Here is a 17,034-nt window from a genome sequence, read left to right on the forward strand (position 1 = left end):
TTCCTCAGCCATTTCCTCATCTCCCATTATTAAAACTCCCTTCTCATCCTCTAAAGGACCAATATTTACCTTAGCCACTCTTTTTTGTTTTATATATTTGTAAAAACTTTTACTGTCTGTTTTTATATTCTGAGCAGGTTTACTCTCATACTCTATCTTACTCTTCTTTATAGCTTTTTTAGTAGCTTTCTGTTGCCCCCTAAAGATTTCCCAGTCCTCTAGTCTCCCACCAATTTTTGCCACTTTATATGCTATTTCCTTCAATTTGATACTCTCCCTTATTTCCTTAGATATCCACGGTCGATTTTTCCTCTTTCTACCGTCCTTCCTTTTTGTTGGTATAAACCTTTGCTGAGCACTGTGAAAAATCGCTTGGAAGGTTCTCCACTGTTCCTCAACTGTTCCACCATAAAGTCTTTGCTCCCAGTCTACCTTAGCTAGTTCTTCTCTCATCCCATTGTAATCTCCTTTGTTTAAACACAAAACACTAGTATTGATTTTACTTTCTCACCCTCCATCTGTATTTTAAATTCCACCATATTGTGATCGCTCCTTCCGAGAGGATCCCTAACTATGAGATCATGAATCAATCCTGTCTCATTACACAGGACAAGATCTAGGACTGCTTGTTCCCTCGTAGGTTCCATTACATTCTGATCTAGGAAACTATCGCGGATACATTCTATAAACTCCTCCTCAAGGTTGCCTTGACCGGCCTGGTTAAACCAATCGACATGTAGATTAAAATCCCCCATGATAACTGCTGTACCATTTCTACATGCATCAGTTATTTCTTTGTTTATTGCCTGCCCCACCATAACGTTACTATTTGGTGGCCGATAGACTACTCCTATCAGTGACTTTTTCGCCTTACTATTCCTGATTTCCACCCAAATGGATTTAACCTTATCCTCCATAGCACCGATGTCATCCCTTACTATTGCCCAGATGTCATCCTTAAATAACAGAGCAACACCACCTTCCTTACCATCCACTCTGTCCTTCCGAATAGTTTGATACCCTCGGATATTTAACTCCCAGTCGTGACCATCCTTTAACCATGTTTCAGTAATGGCCACTAAATCATAGTCATTCACGATGATTTGTGCCATCAACTCATTTACTTTATTCCGAATACTACGAGCATTCAGGTAAAGTACACTTATGTTGGTTTTTCTTTTAACCTCTGTTTTGAATCTTAACATCTCCAGTTTTATTCCTTTTAGTATTACTGGGCCTATTCACTGAGCTCCCCTCAGTCACTGTACCTTGTACTGTCGCCCTTTTTGATTTCTGAAGTTACACTTCAGGACAGCACATACACAAATAAATAAATACGTAAGAAAGATACTGAGATAATCAAGGGTGACTGTATATATAGGTTGGGAAAATCAGATTGGCAAAGGTAGTCTGGAAAATGGGTTCATAGTGTGTTTTCGGGACAGTTTCTTCAAACAGTACATTCTAGCGCCAACCAGGGAGCAGGCTATCCTAATCCTGCTAGTTTGCAATCAGTCAAGATTAAATCAATAACCACATTGTAAAGAAGCCTCGATTGACAGCGATCACAACATGATAGAATTTCATGTTCAGTTTTAAATGGAAGTGTGCGCATCCATGACTAGTGTGTTCAACCTAAATGAAAGTAACTATGAGAATATCAAGGTAGATTTGGGTAAGATAAACTGGGAAAACAGGTGAAAGATAGCACAGTAGAATTGCAGCGCAATACTTTTAAGAAGATATTTAATAACACTCAAAGGATTTATCCCAGTGAAAAAGGTCTCTGAAAAGGATACATCATCTATGGTAAATATGAAAGTTAAGGATGGCATTAAATTGAAAGAAATACTGTGCAAATCTGGAAAGTACACCAGAAGATTGGATGGATTTTAGACACCAACAAAGAATGACTAAAAAGATAATAATGAGGCAGAAAGCAGAATGTGAGAGAAAGCTAGCTAGTAGTATAAAACAAAGGAAGTTTATGGAGGTAATTTAATAGGAAAAGAGTAACAAAAGCAAGTGTTGGTTCTTGAGAGTGAATCTGGGAATTCATCATGGAAAACAAAGAAATGGCGGAGGCGTCAAACAGGTATTTTTGTGTCTGTCTTCACAGTGTAAGACTTAAGAAATTACCTAAATATTCTTGAAAATCAGAAGGTGACGGAGGGGGACGAACTTAATACAATCACTATGCGAGAAAGACTTCAATCCAAAGGTTTGACAAGTCCCCCTGGACCAGATGGTCTGAATCTTAAAAGAAGTGGCAGCTAAGAGCCAGGTAGTATTGGTTATATTCAACCAAAATTCCTTAGATTCTAGAAATGTTCCAGTGGATTGGAAAACAGCTAATTACCAGCTTTGTTTATGAAAGGTGGAAGGCAGAAAGCAGGAAACTATAGGCCCGACCCTATCCCCGTAACCCAGTAATCCCACCAACCTTTAGCAATTTAGCATAGTCAACCCACTTAACCTGCACATCTTTGGACTGTGGGAGGAAACTGGAGCACCCGGAGGAAACCCGCATACATGGTGAGAATGTGCAAACTCCATACAGACAGTGACTTACGGCTGGAATTGAACCCAGGTCACTGGCGCTGTAATGCAGCAGTGCTAACCACTTTGCCACCTTGCCATCCATTAGAATTCATTATTAAGGTTATAGCAGGATAATCACAATTTGATCAGGCAAAGTCAACATGATTTTCTGAAAGGAAAATCATGTTTAACTAACCTGTTATTCGAGGAAGTATCATTAAAGGTGGATAGTGGGCAACCGGTATATGCCGTGTACTTGGATTTCCAAAATGCATTTCGATAATTTAATCAGACAGGCAACATAAAATCACAGTCAATTGCTGTTTAATTAATTTAAACTGGTTTCTTTATTGTCGGCAGGCACACTTCAAATTCGCAGGTGAACCATCAACTGAAATATCACGGCAAACGTCTTTTTGTGCAATATTATGTGCTTTCAGGTTGGGCACACGCCCTAACTTTATATGTAAAATTCTGATGCTGCTCCATTGCACGCTACTGTAACTTCAGATTATTAGCTGTATGCAGGTGAATGAAACAAAGGAGTAAATATTTTTGCGTGTATTTACCTTGCCAGTTTTTTGAAGAAACCTATCTGGATGAATTCTTGAATCATTTACTACCATATCGCTAGGTTTTTCTTGTCTTGATGTTTGCGTTCTTGTGCCACTCTTCTCAACAGGCTGTATTCGGCTAAATCCAGCAGCTATAAAATCAATTTTTTAAAAAAATCATATAACATATAATTAGGAATTTTCACTTTTTTTCTTTTGCAAAATAAAACTAGGCCACAGAACAATTTTTGTTTATGTTCCATGTACAAGTTAGATAAAACTTCTATTTGTAAGTGAAGTCATAAATCAATGAGTATTGGAGGCCTAAAGACAATACTGCAAAGACCCTCAAATTGTAACCATCTGCCAATGAGGCAACTTCCAAATTTTAGTCAATTGCATGATTCAACAAGTAGCCAGTAATTAAAATCACTGCCTGAAAAAGTGAAGAAACAACGTTAAGTTTGTACACTGCTCTGACATGTTCCTTCCAGTTAATTGCTGGAAAAGAAAGTGAAAACCAAGTGAACAAATTATGGATCTGTGTAGTAAAACAATCAAGTGTGAATGCAGACACTAAGGAACTTGAACAAATGATTCCTTCTTCGTGCAGTGTATGGAGGCATCCATCTAAATAAATACTATAGAACATAGAACAGTACAGAACAGAACAGGCCCTTCGGCCCTCGATGTTGTGCCGAGCAATGATCACCCTACTAAAACCCACGTATCCACCCTATACCCGTAACCCAACAAACCCCCCCCCCCATAACCTTACTTTTTAGGACACTACGGGCAATTTAGCATGGCCAATCCACCTAACCCGCACATCTTTGAACATAGAACGACACAGCGCAGTAAAGGCCCTTCAGCCCTCGATGTTGCACCGACATGGAAAAAAACTAAAGGCCATCTAACCTACACTATGCCCTTATCATCCATATGCTTATCCAATAAACTTTTAAATGCCCTCAATGTTGGCGAGTTCACTACTGTTGCAGGTAGGGCATTCCACGGCCTCACCACTCTTTGCGTAAAAAACCCACCTCTGACCTCTGTCCTATATCTATTACCCCTCAATTTAAGGCTACGTCCCCTCGTGCTAGCCACCTCCATCCGCGGGAGAAGGCTCTCGCTGTCCACCCTATCTAACCCTCTGATCATTTTGTATGTCTCTATTAAGTCACCTCTTAACCTTCTTCTCTCTAACGAAAACAACCTCAAGTCCATCAGCCTTTCCTCATAAGATTTTCCCTCCATACCAGGCAACATCCTGGTAAATCTCCTCTGCACCCGTTCCAAAGCTTCCACGTCCTTCCTATAATGAGGCGACCAGAACTGTATGCAATACTCCAAATGCGGCCGTACTAGAGTTTTGTACAACTGCAACATGACCTCATGGCTCCGGAACTCAATCCCTCTACCAATAAAGGCCAACACACCATAGGCCTTCTTCACAACCCTATCAACCTGGGTGGCAACTTTCAGGGATCTATGTACATGGACACCAAGATCCCTCTGCTCATCCACACTACCAAGAATTTTACCATTAGCCAAATATTCCGCATTCCTGTTATTCTTTCCAAAGTGAATCACCTCACACTTCTCCACATTAAACTCCATTTGCCACCTCTCAGCCCAGCTCTGCAGCTTATCTATGGCCCTCTGTAACCTGCAACATCCTTCCGCACTGTCTACAACTCCACCGACTTTAGTGTCGTCTGCAAATTTACTCACCCATCCTTCTGCGCCCTCCTCTAGGTCATTTATAAAAATGACAAACAGCAACGGCCCCAGAACAGATCCTTGTGGTACGCCACTCGTAACTGAACTCCATTCTGAACATTTCCCATCAACTACCACTCTGTCTTCTTTCAACTAGCCAATTTCTGATCCACATCTCTAAATCACCCTCAATCCCCAGCCTCCCTATTTTCTGCAATAGCCGACCGTGGGGAACCTTATCAAACGCTTTACTGAAATCCATATACACCACATCAACTGCTCTACCCTCGTCTACCTGTTCAGTCACCTTCTCAAAGAACTCGATAAGGTTTGTGAGGCATGACCTACCCTTCACAAAACCATGCTGACTATCCCTAATCATATTATTCCTATCTAGATGATTATAAATCGTATCTTTTATAATCCTCTCCAAGACTTTACCCACCACAGACGTTAGGCTCACCGGCCTATAGTTACCGGGGTTATCTCTACTCCCCTTCTTGAACAAAGGGACCACATTTGCTATCCTCCAGTCCTCTGGCACTATTCCTGTAGCCAATGATGATCTAAAAATCAAAGCCAAAGGCTCAGCAATCTCTTCCCTGGCTTCCCAGAGAATCCTAGGATAAATCCCATCAGGCCCCGGGGACTTATCTATTTTCACCTTGTCCAGAATTGCCAACACTTCTTCCCTACACACCTCAATGCCATCTATTCTAATAGCCTGGGTCTCAGCATTCTCCTCCACAATATTATCTTTTTCCTGAGTGAATACTGACGAAAAGTATTCATTTAGTATCTCGCTTATCTCCTCAGCCTCCACACACAACTTCCCACCACTGTCCTTGACTGGCCCTACTCTTACCCTAGTCATTCTTTTATTCCTGACATAACTATAGAAAGCTTTTGGGTTTTCCTTGATCCTACCTGCCAAAGACTTCTCATGTCTCCTCCTTGCTCGTCTTAGCTCTCTCTTTAGATCCTTCCTCGCTTCCTTGTAACTATCAAGCGCCCCAACTGAAACTTCACGCCTCATCTTCACATAGGCCTCCTTCTTCCTCTTAACAAGAGATGCCACTTCTTTGGTAAACCACGGTTCCCTTGCTCGACCCCTTCCTCCCTGCCTGACTGGTACGTACTTATCAAGAACATGCAATAGCTGTTCCTTGAACAAGCTCCACATATCCAGTGTGCCCAACCCTTGCAGCCTACTTCTCCAACCTACACATCCTAAGTTATTTCTAATGGCATCATAATTGCCCTTCCCCCAGCTATAACTCTTGCCCTGCGGGGTATACTTATCCCTTTCCATCACTAATGTAAAGGTCACCGAATTGTGGTCACTGTTTCCAAAGTGCTCACCTACCTCCAGATCTAACACCTGGCCTGGTTCATTACCCAAAACCAAATCCAATGTGGCCTCGCCTCTTGTTAGCCTGTCAACATATTGTGTCAGGAAACCCTCCTGCACACATTGTACAAAGAACGACCCATCCAATGTACTCGAACTATATCTTTTCCAGTCCATATTTGGAAAGTTAAAGTCTCCCATAACAACTACCCCGTTCTTTCGCTCTTTTCCAGAATCATCTTCACCATCCTTTCCTCTACATCCCTAGAACTATTAGGTGGCCTGTAGAAATCTCCCAACAGGGTGACCTCTCCTTTCCTGTTTCTAACCTCAGCCCATACTACCTCGGAAGAAGTGTCCCCATCTAGCATCCTTTCCGCCACCACAATACTGTCCTTGACTAGCAGCGCCACCTCTCCCCCTCTTTTGCCCCCTTTTCTGAGCTTACTAAAACACCTAAACCCCGGAACCGGCAACAACCATTCCTGTCCCTGCTCTATCCATGTCTCTGAAATGGCCACAACTTCTAAGTCCCAGGTACCAACCCATGCTGCCAGTTCCCCTACCAACCTATGGTCGCATAATTAGCTTTAAGATTTGTCAACTTGCATGACAAAGTTAATTTCATCAAACCCAAGTGAGGGAGAAATAAAGTCAATTTTCCAGATAGCCAAATAAAAAAAGCAACATGACTTGTCACTACACAAACTCATGAATTATTTGAACAGTTTGAAGCTCAGCACGGAAAACTTTAATGCATCAAATAGATTTCAAAGCTACCAAGAAAGTTGGGTATAACCTTGTTTGAAAACAGCTGCGTGGTGAAAAGTGAAAAGCAGCCCGTTGCGGATACATTGACTTGAGAAGCTGGGTTTACTAAGAGTGCACGCTGAATGAGTCTTAAAATACAGCTAGGCTAGACTTTTCCAATTTTGCCTTGTGCTTGAACAGAAGTGGTGGTGGCAGAACGAAAAAAGAACACTTTACACGGTCATACACAAACCGAATGGGCTTGATTGAGGAAAGAACATCTGATGGCATTCGTACTCAGAAGTCTCAGCCCCTGTGAAAAACCTATTTGTAATCGAAATTCAGCTGAAGAGTAACCACTAAAACTGCACCTGAACTTATACGGATGGCAGTTAAAGTGTGGAGAACCATCTCATTTACATTATTATGAATTACACTGCAACAGTGAATAAATAATATATTTTTCCAAATGATCTCGCAACAAGCTTAGATGTGAACTTTAGAACGGTTTCTGAGGTAACATTTGACAAAACAATTTTCAAGTGCCCTTTTACTTCAGAGGCAGACACATGATTCAGACACTGCCTTTTTACTGTTTTTACTGGAGGTTTAACAAAAACTACGGTTCACCAAAAATATTTATGCAGCTGTAGTGTTTATTTATCTATATCAAAGGCACTTGCTCACAGACCCTGGATAAAAAGCTTAGAACCTACTTTCCAAATTCTTTTACTCATCCTCCATCACTTCTGGACCCACACCAAAGAAACCTAAATAAAGGCCCTGATTCAGTATAAACAGTGGTCTGATGTTCTGCTCTAACTGCATTAAATAGAGGATCTTAACAAGAAAATTTATCACATTTCCAGCAAGACTCATCGATATCAAGCAATTTTTCCCTATCCGATTGCATTGAACTGATTGATTAAAATTTTGCATTCATAAAACAACAAAATCTTAAGACATAGGCTGCAGGTTAGGTGGATTGGCCACGCTTAATTGTCCCTTAATTGGAAAAAAATAATTGGCGAGGGAGCGGACAAGTGGGCAGGTGATGGGGTGGGTGAGTGGGTGAGAGTGAGTGATTGATTGATTGATTGTCGCATGTATTAACGTACAGTGACAAGTATTTTTCTGCAGCCAAGGGAATGTGCACAGTACATACATAATGGACAAAAAGAATAATCGACAGAATAGATTGACAAATAGTACATTGTCATGTACTGATTGGTTACAGTGCGGTACAAGAGAGCAAGAGTGCGTGCGAGAGAGAGAGAGAGAATATGAGAGCGAGCGAGAGCGCCCGCGAGAGAGAAAGCAAGAAAGTAAGGCACAGAAGTTTAGGGCGCAAAAGGCCAAAGCTGTTAAAGGTTTGGCTACCAATGGTAGAGCAGCAGAAATAGCCTGCTCTACCATCCAATACAATCAGACTGACCTCTGCTCCCCATAGTCCTTAATTCCTTAACTATCCAAAACTGCATTGATCTCAGCCGTATATATATTAAATGACTAAGCACTGTGCACCATCTGGGGTACAGAGTTCGAAACATTCAATGTGAAGAAATTTGTCAACTCCTAGTAAATGGCCATATTCTTATCCTGAAACCCAGTGAGACTGTCATGTCTTCTCAAAATCTCATATTTCTCAATGAGATCAAATCCCAGAGAGCATTCCACTGAATCTCGTCTCATAGGACAATCTACTCTTGAAAATAATCAATCTCGAAAACCTTTGTTGCACCCTCTTGAAGATAAGTACATCCTTCTTTTGGAATGGAAACCAAAACTGTTCTCCAGGTGTGGTCTCATAATTTCATACTTCCTTAACCCTATATTCCAACCCCATTGCAATAAAGGACAACATACCATATGCCTTCCCAATTGCTTGCTTGCCTGAATGTTAACATTCTATGCTTCCCTAATCAGAAGGCCTCGAACAACGGGGCAAACTAAGACGAGAAGTTTCTTTACTCATAAAACTGTCATTCTTTGGAATTCTCTAACTCAAAGGGCTGTGAATATTTATTTATTAATTATATTCACGGCTCAAATGTATAGATTTGTGGGCTCAAAAGGAATCAAGAGATATGGAATTGGGTCTGAAAGTGAATTTGAAGTCCAAGTTAGCCATGACCTGAGTGAATGATTGACCAGACTCAAATGCCATGTTGCTCACTTCTGTTCCCATTTCTTATGTTATTGGTATGATAAACATTTAGGAGAGTGTGGAGAAATAATCTAATAAATGAAATAAATGGCTTGAAGTTGAAGATTGAATGCAAACGGTACAAATGATATAATGTTAGTTGCTGCATCATAAATACTTATCCGAGTCACTGATAAAAGATGGGTAGAAATTACAATCCAATGTTAATTACAATGTTCTATTCAAAAATACTGTAAAGGTCCATGTAAATTCAGAGTTCATCCCCCAAGTAACTAAATTCTGAGTGACTTTGTATTACATAATTCTGGAACACAAATTCCCAAATGGAAATAGTTTGCGCAGTCATTCAGTATCTTGTGCTAATTCCCAATCAAATTTCAATTCTCAATCTTCAAAATGAAGGTTGTAATGAGATGGATGTTTACAACAACATTGGTTCTTTCCAGGAACTCTTTATGGCTTAATCAGACTGATATAAACTCTGGCACTAACAAAGTCTTCCGTGATAACTAATCTAAACATCCAGCAAAGCAATTCAATTTACATTACTTAGAATTTTGAACATTATTTATTTATTTATAGGCTTATCAAGCAACAAAGCAAATGTAACTATTGTTTGAATGTCGGAAGTAATTAACAGCATACACCTTAAACTTCAACTGCAAGCTTTCTCCACACAGCATCAACTATTATTTATTGAGTACTTGAATGTAATAAAATACCCCAAGGCACTTAACAGGAACATTGTAAAGCAACATTTCTGCGATTCTGTGATTTGGCATTGAGCCATATAGCGCATTATTTGGATGGATGATTAAAACTTGGTTAAAGAGTTATGGTTTAAGGAATATCTAAAAGGAGGAGAAGCAGAGAGGTTTAGAACGTAGCTCTTGAACTCAGGGCCTCAAAAGCTTTAGGCACAGTTGCGAATGATGGAGCAATTAAAATCAAGAGGCCAGAATTAGAAGAGAACAGACATCTCAGAGGGTTTGGGAAGCTGGAAAAGATAAAGTATAGAGAAGGAAAAGACAATAAAAGGGATTTGAAAACTCGGACAACATTTTAAAAAACGAGGCCATGCATAAGTACTAAAATATGCAGGTGTCAGCAAGAACTGATTGATAGTTGGTCCCAGTAAAGGCACGCCAGAGTTTTAAAAAAAATTATTCATGTGATGTGGGCATTGTTGGCAGAATCATAGAAATGTCACAACGCAGGAGGCTAACCTAGTGCCTGATACAAGTTCAACATAAACTCCTTCCTCTTACCCAGATTAATAAAGTCCCTATTAATAAAGTGATGGATACTGTATGCTTGTTACCCACTGTCAACATGTTATGTCACCTTCAATGGCCTATGCACTATATACCAAGGTATTTAAGTCATCGTGTCCAAATTATATTTAATATAATAATAAAATAATTGATTAAAACCCCCAGCTGCCGTGGTGGGATTTGAACTCATGACTTAGATCATTAGCACATGTCTGGATTACTAGTCCAGTACCATAACCAATGCAATGGTTCCCATTTTGCCACCTCTTCTTCTTTTAATGCATTTTCACTCTTCAAGATAGCTTGAGAGTGTGGATTACACCGTAGTTTATCACAGACTTGAGTGTACTTATACAAGGAGTGCAGGTACAGCAGGCAATTTAAAAAAGCAAATGACGTATTGGCCTTTATTGCAAAGGGATTGAAGTACAAGAATGAAGAAGGTATGCTACAATTTTACATGGCTTTGGTGAGACAACACCTAGAATACTATGAGCAATTTTGATCTCCATATTTAAGGATGGATATATTTGTATTGGAGGCTGTATAGTTAGTTTCAGTAGATTGGTCTATGCGATGACATGATTGTCTGTGATGAGAAGCTAAGTAGATTGGGTCTATGTTCGCTTGCATTTAGAAGATTGAGATGTGATCTCATTGAAACATTCAAGATTATGAATGTCCTTGATAGGGTAGGCATTGAGACATTGTTTCCCCTGGCTGGAAAATCAAGAACCAAGTGGTACACTTGGATAAAGGACCGATCATTTAAGACTGAGAAGAAGAGAAACTTCGACTCAGGGTGAATCTTTGGAATTTTCTACCCCGAAGGGCTGTGGATGTGAAATCACTGAAAGGCTGAGATGGACATATTTTTGATCTCTCAGGGAATCAAAGGATACAGGGAACAGGCAGGAAAGAGGAGTTGAAGCCCAATATTAGTCCTGACCATATATAATAGCAGAGCAGGCTGGATAGGCTGCATGGTCTTCTCCTGTTCCTATTCCTTTAAAAAAAATCTTTTTATTGGCATTTCCCATATTCATAAAGAGTTGTATATACACATCACATTTTTCCCCACTGCGTTAATTTCCTTTAGTATACAGAGAGGTTTAGTTTGTCCTTCATTTAACTGACTCTTATATGCATTTCATTGCCCTCTGGATCGGTCTATAGTTCCTCCCCCGTTGTCTCAGCTGGGTCCACGTTCTCAGTGTGGCCGCTACCACTGGGCCCGTTATGTATCTTGTTAAGGAGGATGGGAGTGCTGCTGTGGCCAGGGTCCGGAGGGTCTGTTCCTATTCCTGGTGTTTTATTCTTAGCATTACAGATTTTTGATAGCTTTTAGCCAGATCATCAAATCCAAAAATGTTTCCTTGTGAGATGGAAAGCACATTTCATCTCAACTACTTGACTTATACCTGTTATTCTCTTCTCCTTCCCCACCTGTTGCGCATTGGCAACACTTTCTATTTACAACATTTGATTTGTGAAAGAAATCATACATCAAATTGACCTACTACCCCAACATAAACCTTTTCGAAGGCCTTGAAGTTTATTTTGCTAACATTACAAACAAGTGAATTGTTCTGGTTTCATTATCGTTTGAGTTACTAAATATTTTGACTGATTGTATAAATAACACATGCTATTACATAGTTGACTGAAATTCTGAAAGGACCGAATTGCAAGGTCGTTCAATTCATAGATCAAACATTCTGTATTACTTGTCAGTTCAATGCTCATAAATTGCTATAAGAAACGTATTTGAGAACCAGGTCTGTCAAAAATGTTATCTCACAATTAAAATCAAACTAAGCATTTAATGGTAATTACAATTATTTCCGAGTTTATTTTTTTAAATTTCTAAATCTGAATTTTCAAACTACGAATGTTTCAAGGTGGAAATAAACAAACCAAGTTGATAAAATGCAGAACAATATCAACCTCTCAAGTTTATATTTTTAAAAAGCTTTTGTGCATCTCTACACATTTATCAAAACATTCTCAGCAAGATTGTGCTATAGACTTAAAAATTTATTCTTACAATAGGTTAGATATTTAACAGTAAATCACCACATAAATGGCTGTAGCTTTTCCAACGCGTAGTTGGCATACCACAAAAGCACAAAATTGAACAATACCTTCCAATTATTTACTTCCTGAAGTAAAATAAGTTGCAGGCTAAAAAAACAAACATTTATTAAATTCAGAAACATTTAACCGATCAAGACAGTCTCACCCTTTTCTGAAGGACTGAAGTTTATCTCGCCAACACTTCCATCAAGTACAATTTTCAAACTTGTTCCATTATCGTTCTCATCAAGGCTGTCATCATATTGCTCTTCAATAATTACATCAGGACTGGTTTCAAGTACTTTAACTTTATCCTGAGTTGGCAGGTTCTCAAAGTTAACATTATTAACTTCACCAAGCACGTCTGATTGAGCAACTGCATTAGTTTCTGAGTCATGTCCTTCTGGTATGATAACCTGCAGGAACACAAAAAGAGGATCGTGAAAATTCTGACCTTTAGAAGTGAAGTCTAAATTGAACAAACTGGACCAAAGTACTGGATTGGGATTTGGATTTTTTTTATTGTCACGTTTACCTAGGTACAGTCCAGACAGATAATTTCATACATGAAAAAAACATAGGGGATACATAAATACACATTGTAAATACACAGACACAGGCATCAGGTGAAGCATACAGGAGAGCAGTACGACTCAGCAGAGGTGTTTAACGAGTTCAGATCAGTCCATATGAGGGTCATTCAGGAGCCTGGTAACAGCGGGGAAGAAACCATTTTTGAATCTGTTAGTGTTTGTTCTCAGACTTTTGTATCTTCAGCCCGATGAATGAAGTTGGATGAGTGAATACCTTGGGTGGGAAGGGTCTTGGATTATGCTGCCCACTTTCCCAAGGAACGGGTGATGTAGACAGAGTCAGTGGATGGGACGCAGGTTCGCTTGATGGACTGGTCGGTGTTCACGACTCTCTGTAGTTTCCTACCGTCTTGGGCCGAGCAGTTGCCATACCAGGCTGTGATGCAGCAGATAGGATGCTTTCTATAGTGCATCTGTAAAAATTGGTAAGAATCAATGTAGATATGCCGAATTTCCTTAATTTCCTGAAAAGTATAGGCGTTGTTGTGCTTTCTTGGTCATAGCGTCGACGTGGATGGACCAGGACAGATTGCTGGTGATGTGCACACCTAGGAATTTGAAGCTGTCAACCACCTCCACCTCGGCACCATTGATGCAGAAAGGGGTGTATACAGTACCTTGCTTCCTGAAGTCAATGCCAGCTCTTTAGTTTTGCCGACATTGCGGGAGAAATTGTTGTTGTTACATTACTCTACTAGGTTGTCTACCTCCCTCATGTACTCGGACTCATTATTGTTCGAGATGCAACCCACTACGGTCGTGTCATCAGCAAACTAGTAGATGTGGAGTTGGAGCCAAATTTTGCCACACAGTGGTGTGTGTATAGGGATTATAATAGGAGGCTAAGAATGTAGCCTTTTGGGGTTCTGAGGACTATCTTGGAGGAGTTGTTGTTTATCCCTACTGATTGTGGTCTATGGGTCAGGAAGTTGATCTAGTTGTAGAGGAAGGAGCCAAGTCCTAGTTTTTGGAGCTTTGATAGGAGCTTGACTGGGATTATGGCGTTGAAAGCGGGGTTGTAGTTAATGAATAGGCGTCGGATGTAGGAGTCCTTGTTGTCGAGATGCTCCGGGGATGTCGGGCCAGGGAGATGGCATCTGCTGTGGACCGGTTGTGACAGTATGAGAACTGCAGTGGATCAAGGCTATCAACTGTTCAGTAGACAACTCATTCATCCATTTGTGTGGGATCCAAGGGCAGGTTCTTGGCACATTGTTTGTTGATGCTTCACCCTTGGCTACTTTTTCAGTGGCGGTTTGCTATTGCCTTCCACTGTCATGGGCAGGGCAAGAAAACAAGACCCAAGTCTACCTCAGCTGGATTAGGAATTGAACCTGTGCTGTTGATGTTATTCTGAACCACACACTAACCATCTAGCCATGTGAGCTAACCCTTAGTAGAAGGTGAAGAAAAAATTGCGCAAAATAATTGCAATTAAACAAATGACATATCAAATGGAAACTAAATCAGCATAATTAATTTTGACTGTGAGACATAAGATCGCCACGAACAGTCAGAAGAATAAACAACAGTTTATATTTACATAGTGCCTTTAATGTAATGAAACGTCCCTAGATGTTTAATAGAGCATTATAAAACAAGACATGACTTTATGCCACAGAATGGGAAATTAGGTTAGATTACCAAAGGTTTGACCAAAGAGGTAGGTATTAAAAAGAGGAAAGCAAAGAAGAGAGCCAGAGAAATACATGAAGGGAATTCCAGAGCTTTGGCCAGAACAAACTGAAGGCAATTATAATTGCAACATAAAATGCCAGAAGGAGCGCAGGGATCTCAAAGGGTTGTAGGGCTGGAGGAGATTACAGAGATATTGACAGGCAAAGTCATGGAGGGAAGAGAAACAGGGTGAGAATTGGGGAGGTTGCTTGACTGGGAGTTAACTTAGGTCAGTGAGAATAGGGGTGATCGGGGAACAGGACTGGGTGAGAGTTCGGACACAAGTAGCAGTCTCAGATGATGGGGTGCCCCTTTTAGGGCTGAGGAGGAATTTCTTCAAAGGATGGTAAATCTTTGGAATATTCTACCCCAGAGGGCTGGGGATACTTGGCTATCGAGTACATTCAAGACAGAGATCAATAGATTTCTGGATAGTAAAGACTTCAAGGGATATGGGGATAGTGCAGGAAAATGGCATTGAGGTAGAAGGTCAGCCACATCTAATTTAATGGTGGAGCAGGTTCAAAGCATTAAATGGCCTACTGCTGCTTCCCTTTTCTATATTCCTATGTTTCAACGTTGCCAGTGAAAGGGATGAAGCTAGTGGCCAGGGAACAGAGTTTTGAGCAGGGACCGATAACCATGTCTTCAGTCTTCCTGATATTGAATTAGAGGAAATTTCTGCTCCATCCAGTGCTGGATATCAGATAAGCAGTCTGGTAGCTTAGTAACAGTGGATGAGTCGAAAAAGGTGATGGGGTAGTAGGGCTAGGTGCTGTCAGTTAACTTGTGGAAAATGAACAATGTGCCTTTGACTTATGTTGCAGAGGGCAGCATTTGATGAGAAATAGGAGGGGATCAAGGATACATCTTTGACAGACATCAGAGGTAATGGTGGGACAGGAGGAGGAGGAGAAGCCATGGCAAGTGTATTCTCTGGCTGAGTAGATAGATAAGAATGGAAGGGGATCAGAGCAGTCCCACCAAGTTGGTTAACAAGAGAGATAAATTAGAGGATGGTACAGTCAACTGTGTTAAAACGCTGATATAGGGCAGGTTACGAGCAATAGAATATTGGATGAGCTGATATTGACAGAGCATGATGAATCAGAGGCTAGTCAGGAGGGCTCTGGAATAGATGAGTATAAGTGAAAAGCGTCTCAGCAGTAGATGGGCTAAGGCTTTGTGATGGAGAGAACATTGGTCAGAAGCTGAGGTCAAGGTTAAATACAACATTAAAGTTACAGTCTGGTTAATGACAGGCATACAGGTTGTGGTGGAGGCATAAAATTATGATTTCAGTCTTCCTGATAGTTAATAGGAGCAAATTTCAGTTCACCCTATACTGGATATGAAACAGGAAGGGCAAGAGGAGAAAGACAGTGGTGGCAGTTGTTGGATGGTTTCAACAGACATTTGCAAACTGACCCCACTCTTCAGACACTGCAGTCATAAGGAAGTAGATGAGAACGAGGAAGGAGTTAAGGACAGATCCTTGGCAGATTCCGGGGATATCTATGCAGGGGCTGGAAGGAAAGCCAATATTGGGCATGTGCTGTCGACAACATGGGACACTGTCAACACATTTCACCCAAAGGGCACTGTGTCAGTTTTAGAGGTGAAACTTATGCTGAATATTCTGCAGAAAATACTAACAAAAGTCCAAACATTAAATATCCCATGCTAGCCCAATCAAGAAGGGGAGTTGATTGTACTCGTTTCAAGATTGAATTAGGGCAACCTTGAGCAACACACAGAAAAGTGGAACTCCTTTCTCAACATTTTTTAAAATTGATTTTGTAACTGATTGATCAGCATCAGTACAGGGCAGATCATAGAATCCTTACAGTGCAGGAGGCTATTCAGCTTATCGATTCTGCACTGACCCTCTGAAAGAGCACCCTACTTAGACCCACTCCCCGCCTACCCCCGTAACCCAATAACCCCACCTGACTGGCACATTTTTGGTGGGAGGAAACCGGAGCACCCGGAGAAAATCCTCAAAGACACGGGTAAAAAGTCACCCAAGGCCGGAATTCAACCTGGGTCTCTGCCGCCTTGAGGCAACAGTGCTAAACATTGTGCCTCCCGGTCAATCATAAATTTCATGCCCTTGGCTTTATTTTTTAAATTGGCTTCAACTGACTGGTCCAGATTATTAATGATGTGTTTGTATACCCGTGGCTAACCTTTCTTGAGAAAGTGAATGCAATGTGACAAACATCACTGAATGGGTCTTGTCATAATATCCACTCATGTATATAATGAGATGCAGACAGGCAGTGATTGACCCACAGGATGACCAATGAACACACAGCACAGAACA

General features: G+C 40.7%; 1 protein-coding gene across 3 annotated transcripts in view; it reads right to left on the minus strand.

The window, feature by feature from the left end:
* The window catches only part of dis3l2 (DIS3 like 3'-5' exoribonuclease 2), a 413,639-nt gene that overhangs the window by 250,431 nt on the left and 146,174 nt on the right, over positions 1 to 17,034 (minus strand). For all 3 annotated transcript variants that reach the window (XM_038817596.1, XM_038817597.1, XM_038817598.1), the window contains 2 exons: positions 12,605 to 12,854; positions 3,111 to 3,247 (listed from right to left, as the gene is read on the minus strand). In XM_038817596.1, the coding sequence (XP_038673524.1) occupies positions 3,111 to 3,247; positions 12,605 to 12,854 (387 nt within the window). The remainder of the gene's footprint in view (positions 1 to 3,110; positions 3,248 to 12,604; positions 12,855 to 17,034) is intronic.

Source organism: Scyliorhinus canicula, chromosome 13 (genome assembly GCF_902713615.1).
Source record: "Scyliorhinus canicula chromosome 13, sScyCan1.1, whole genome shotgun sequence".
NCBI classification, from domain to species: Eukaryota; Metazoa; Chordata; class Chondrichthyes; order Carcharhiniformes; family Scyliorhinidae; genus Scyliorhinus; species Scyliorhinus canicula.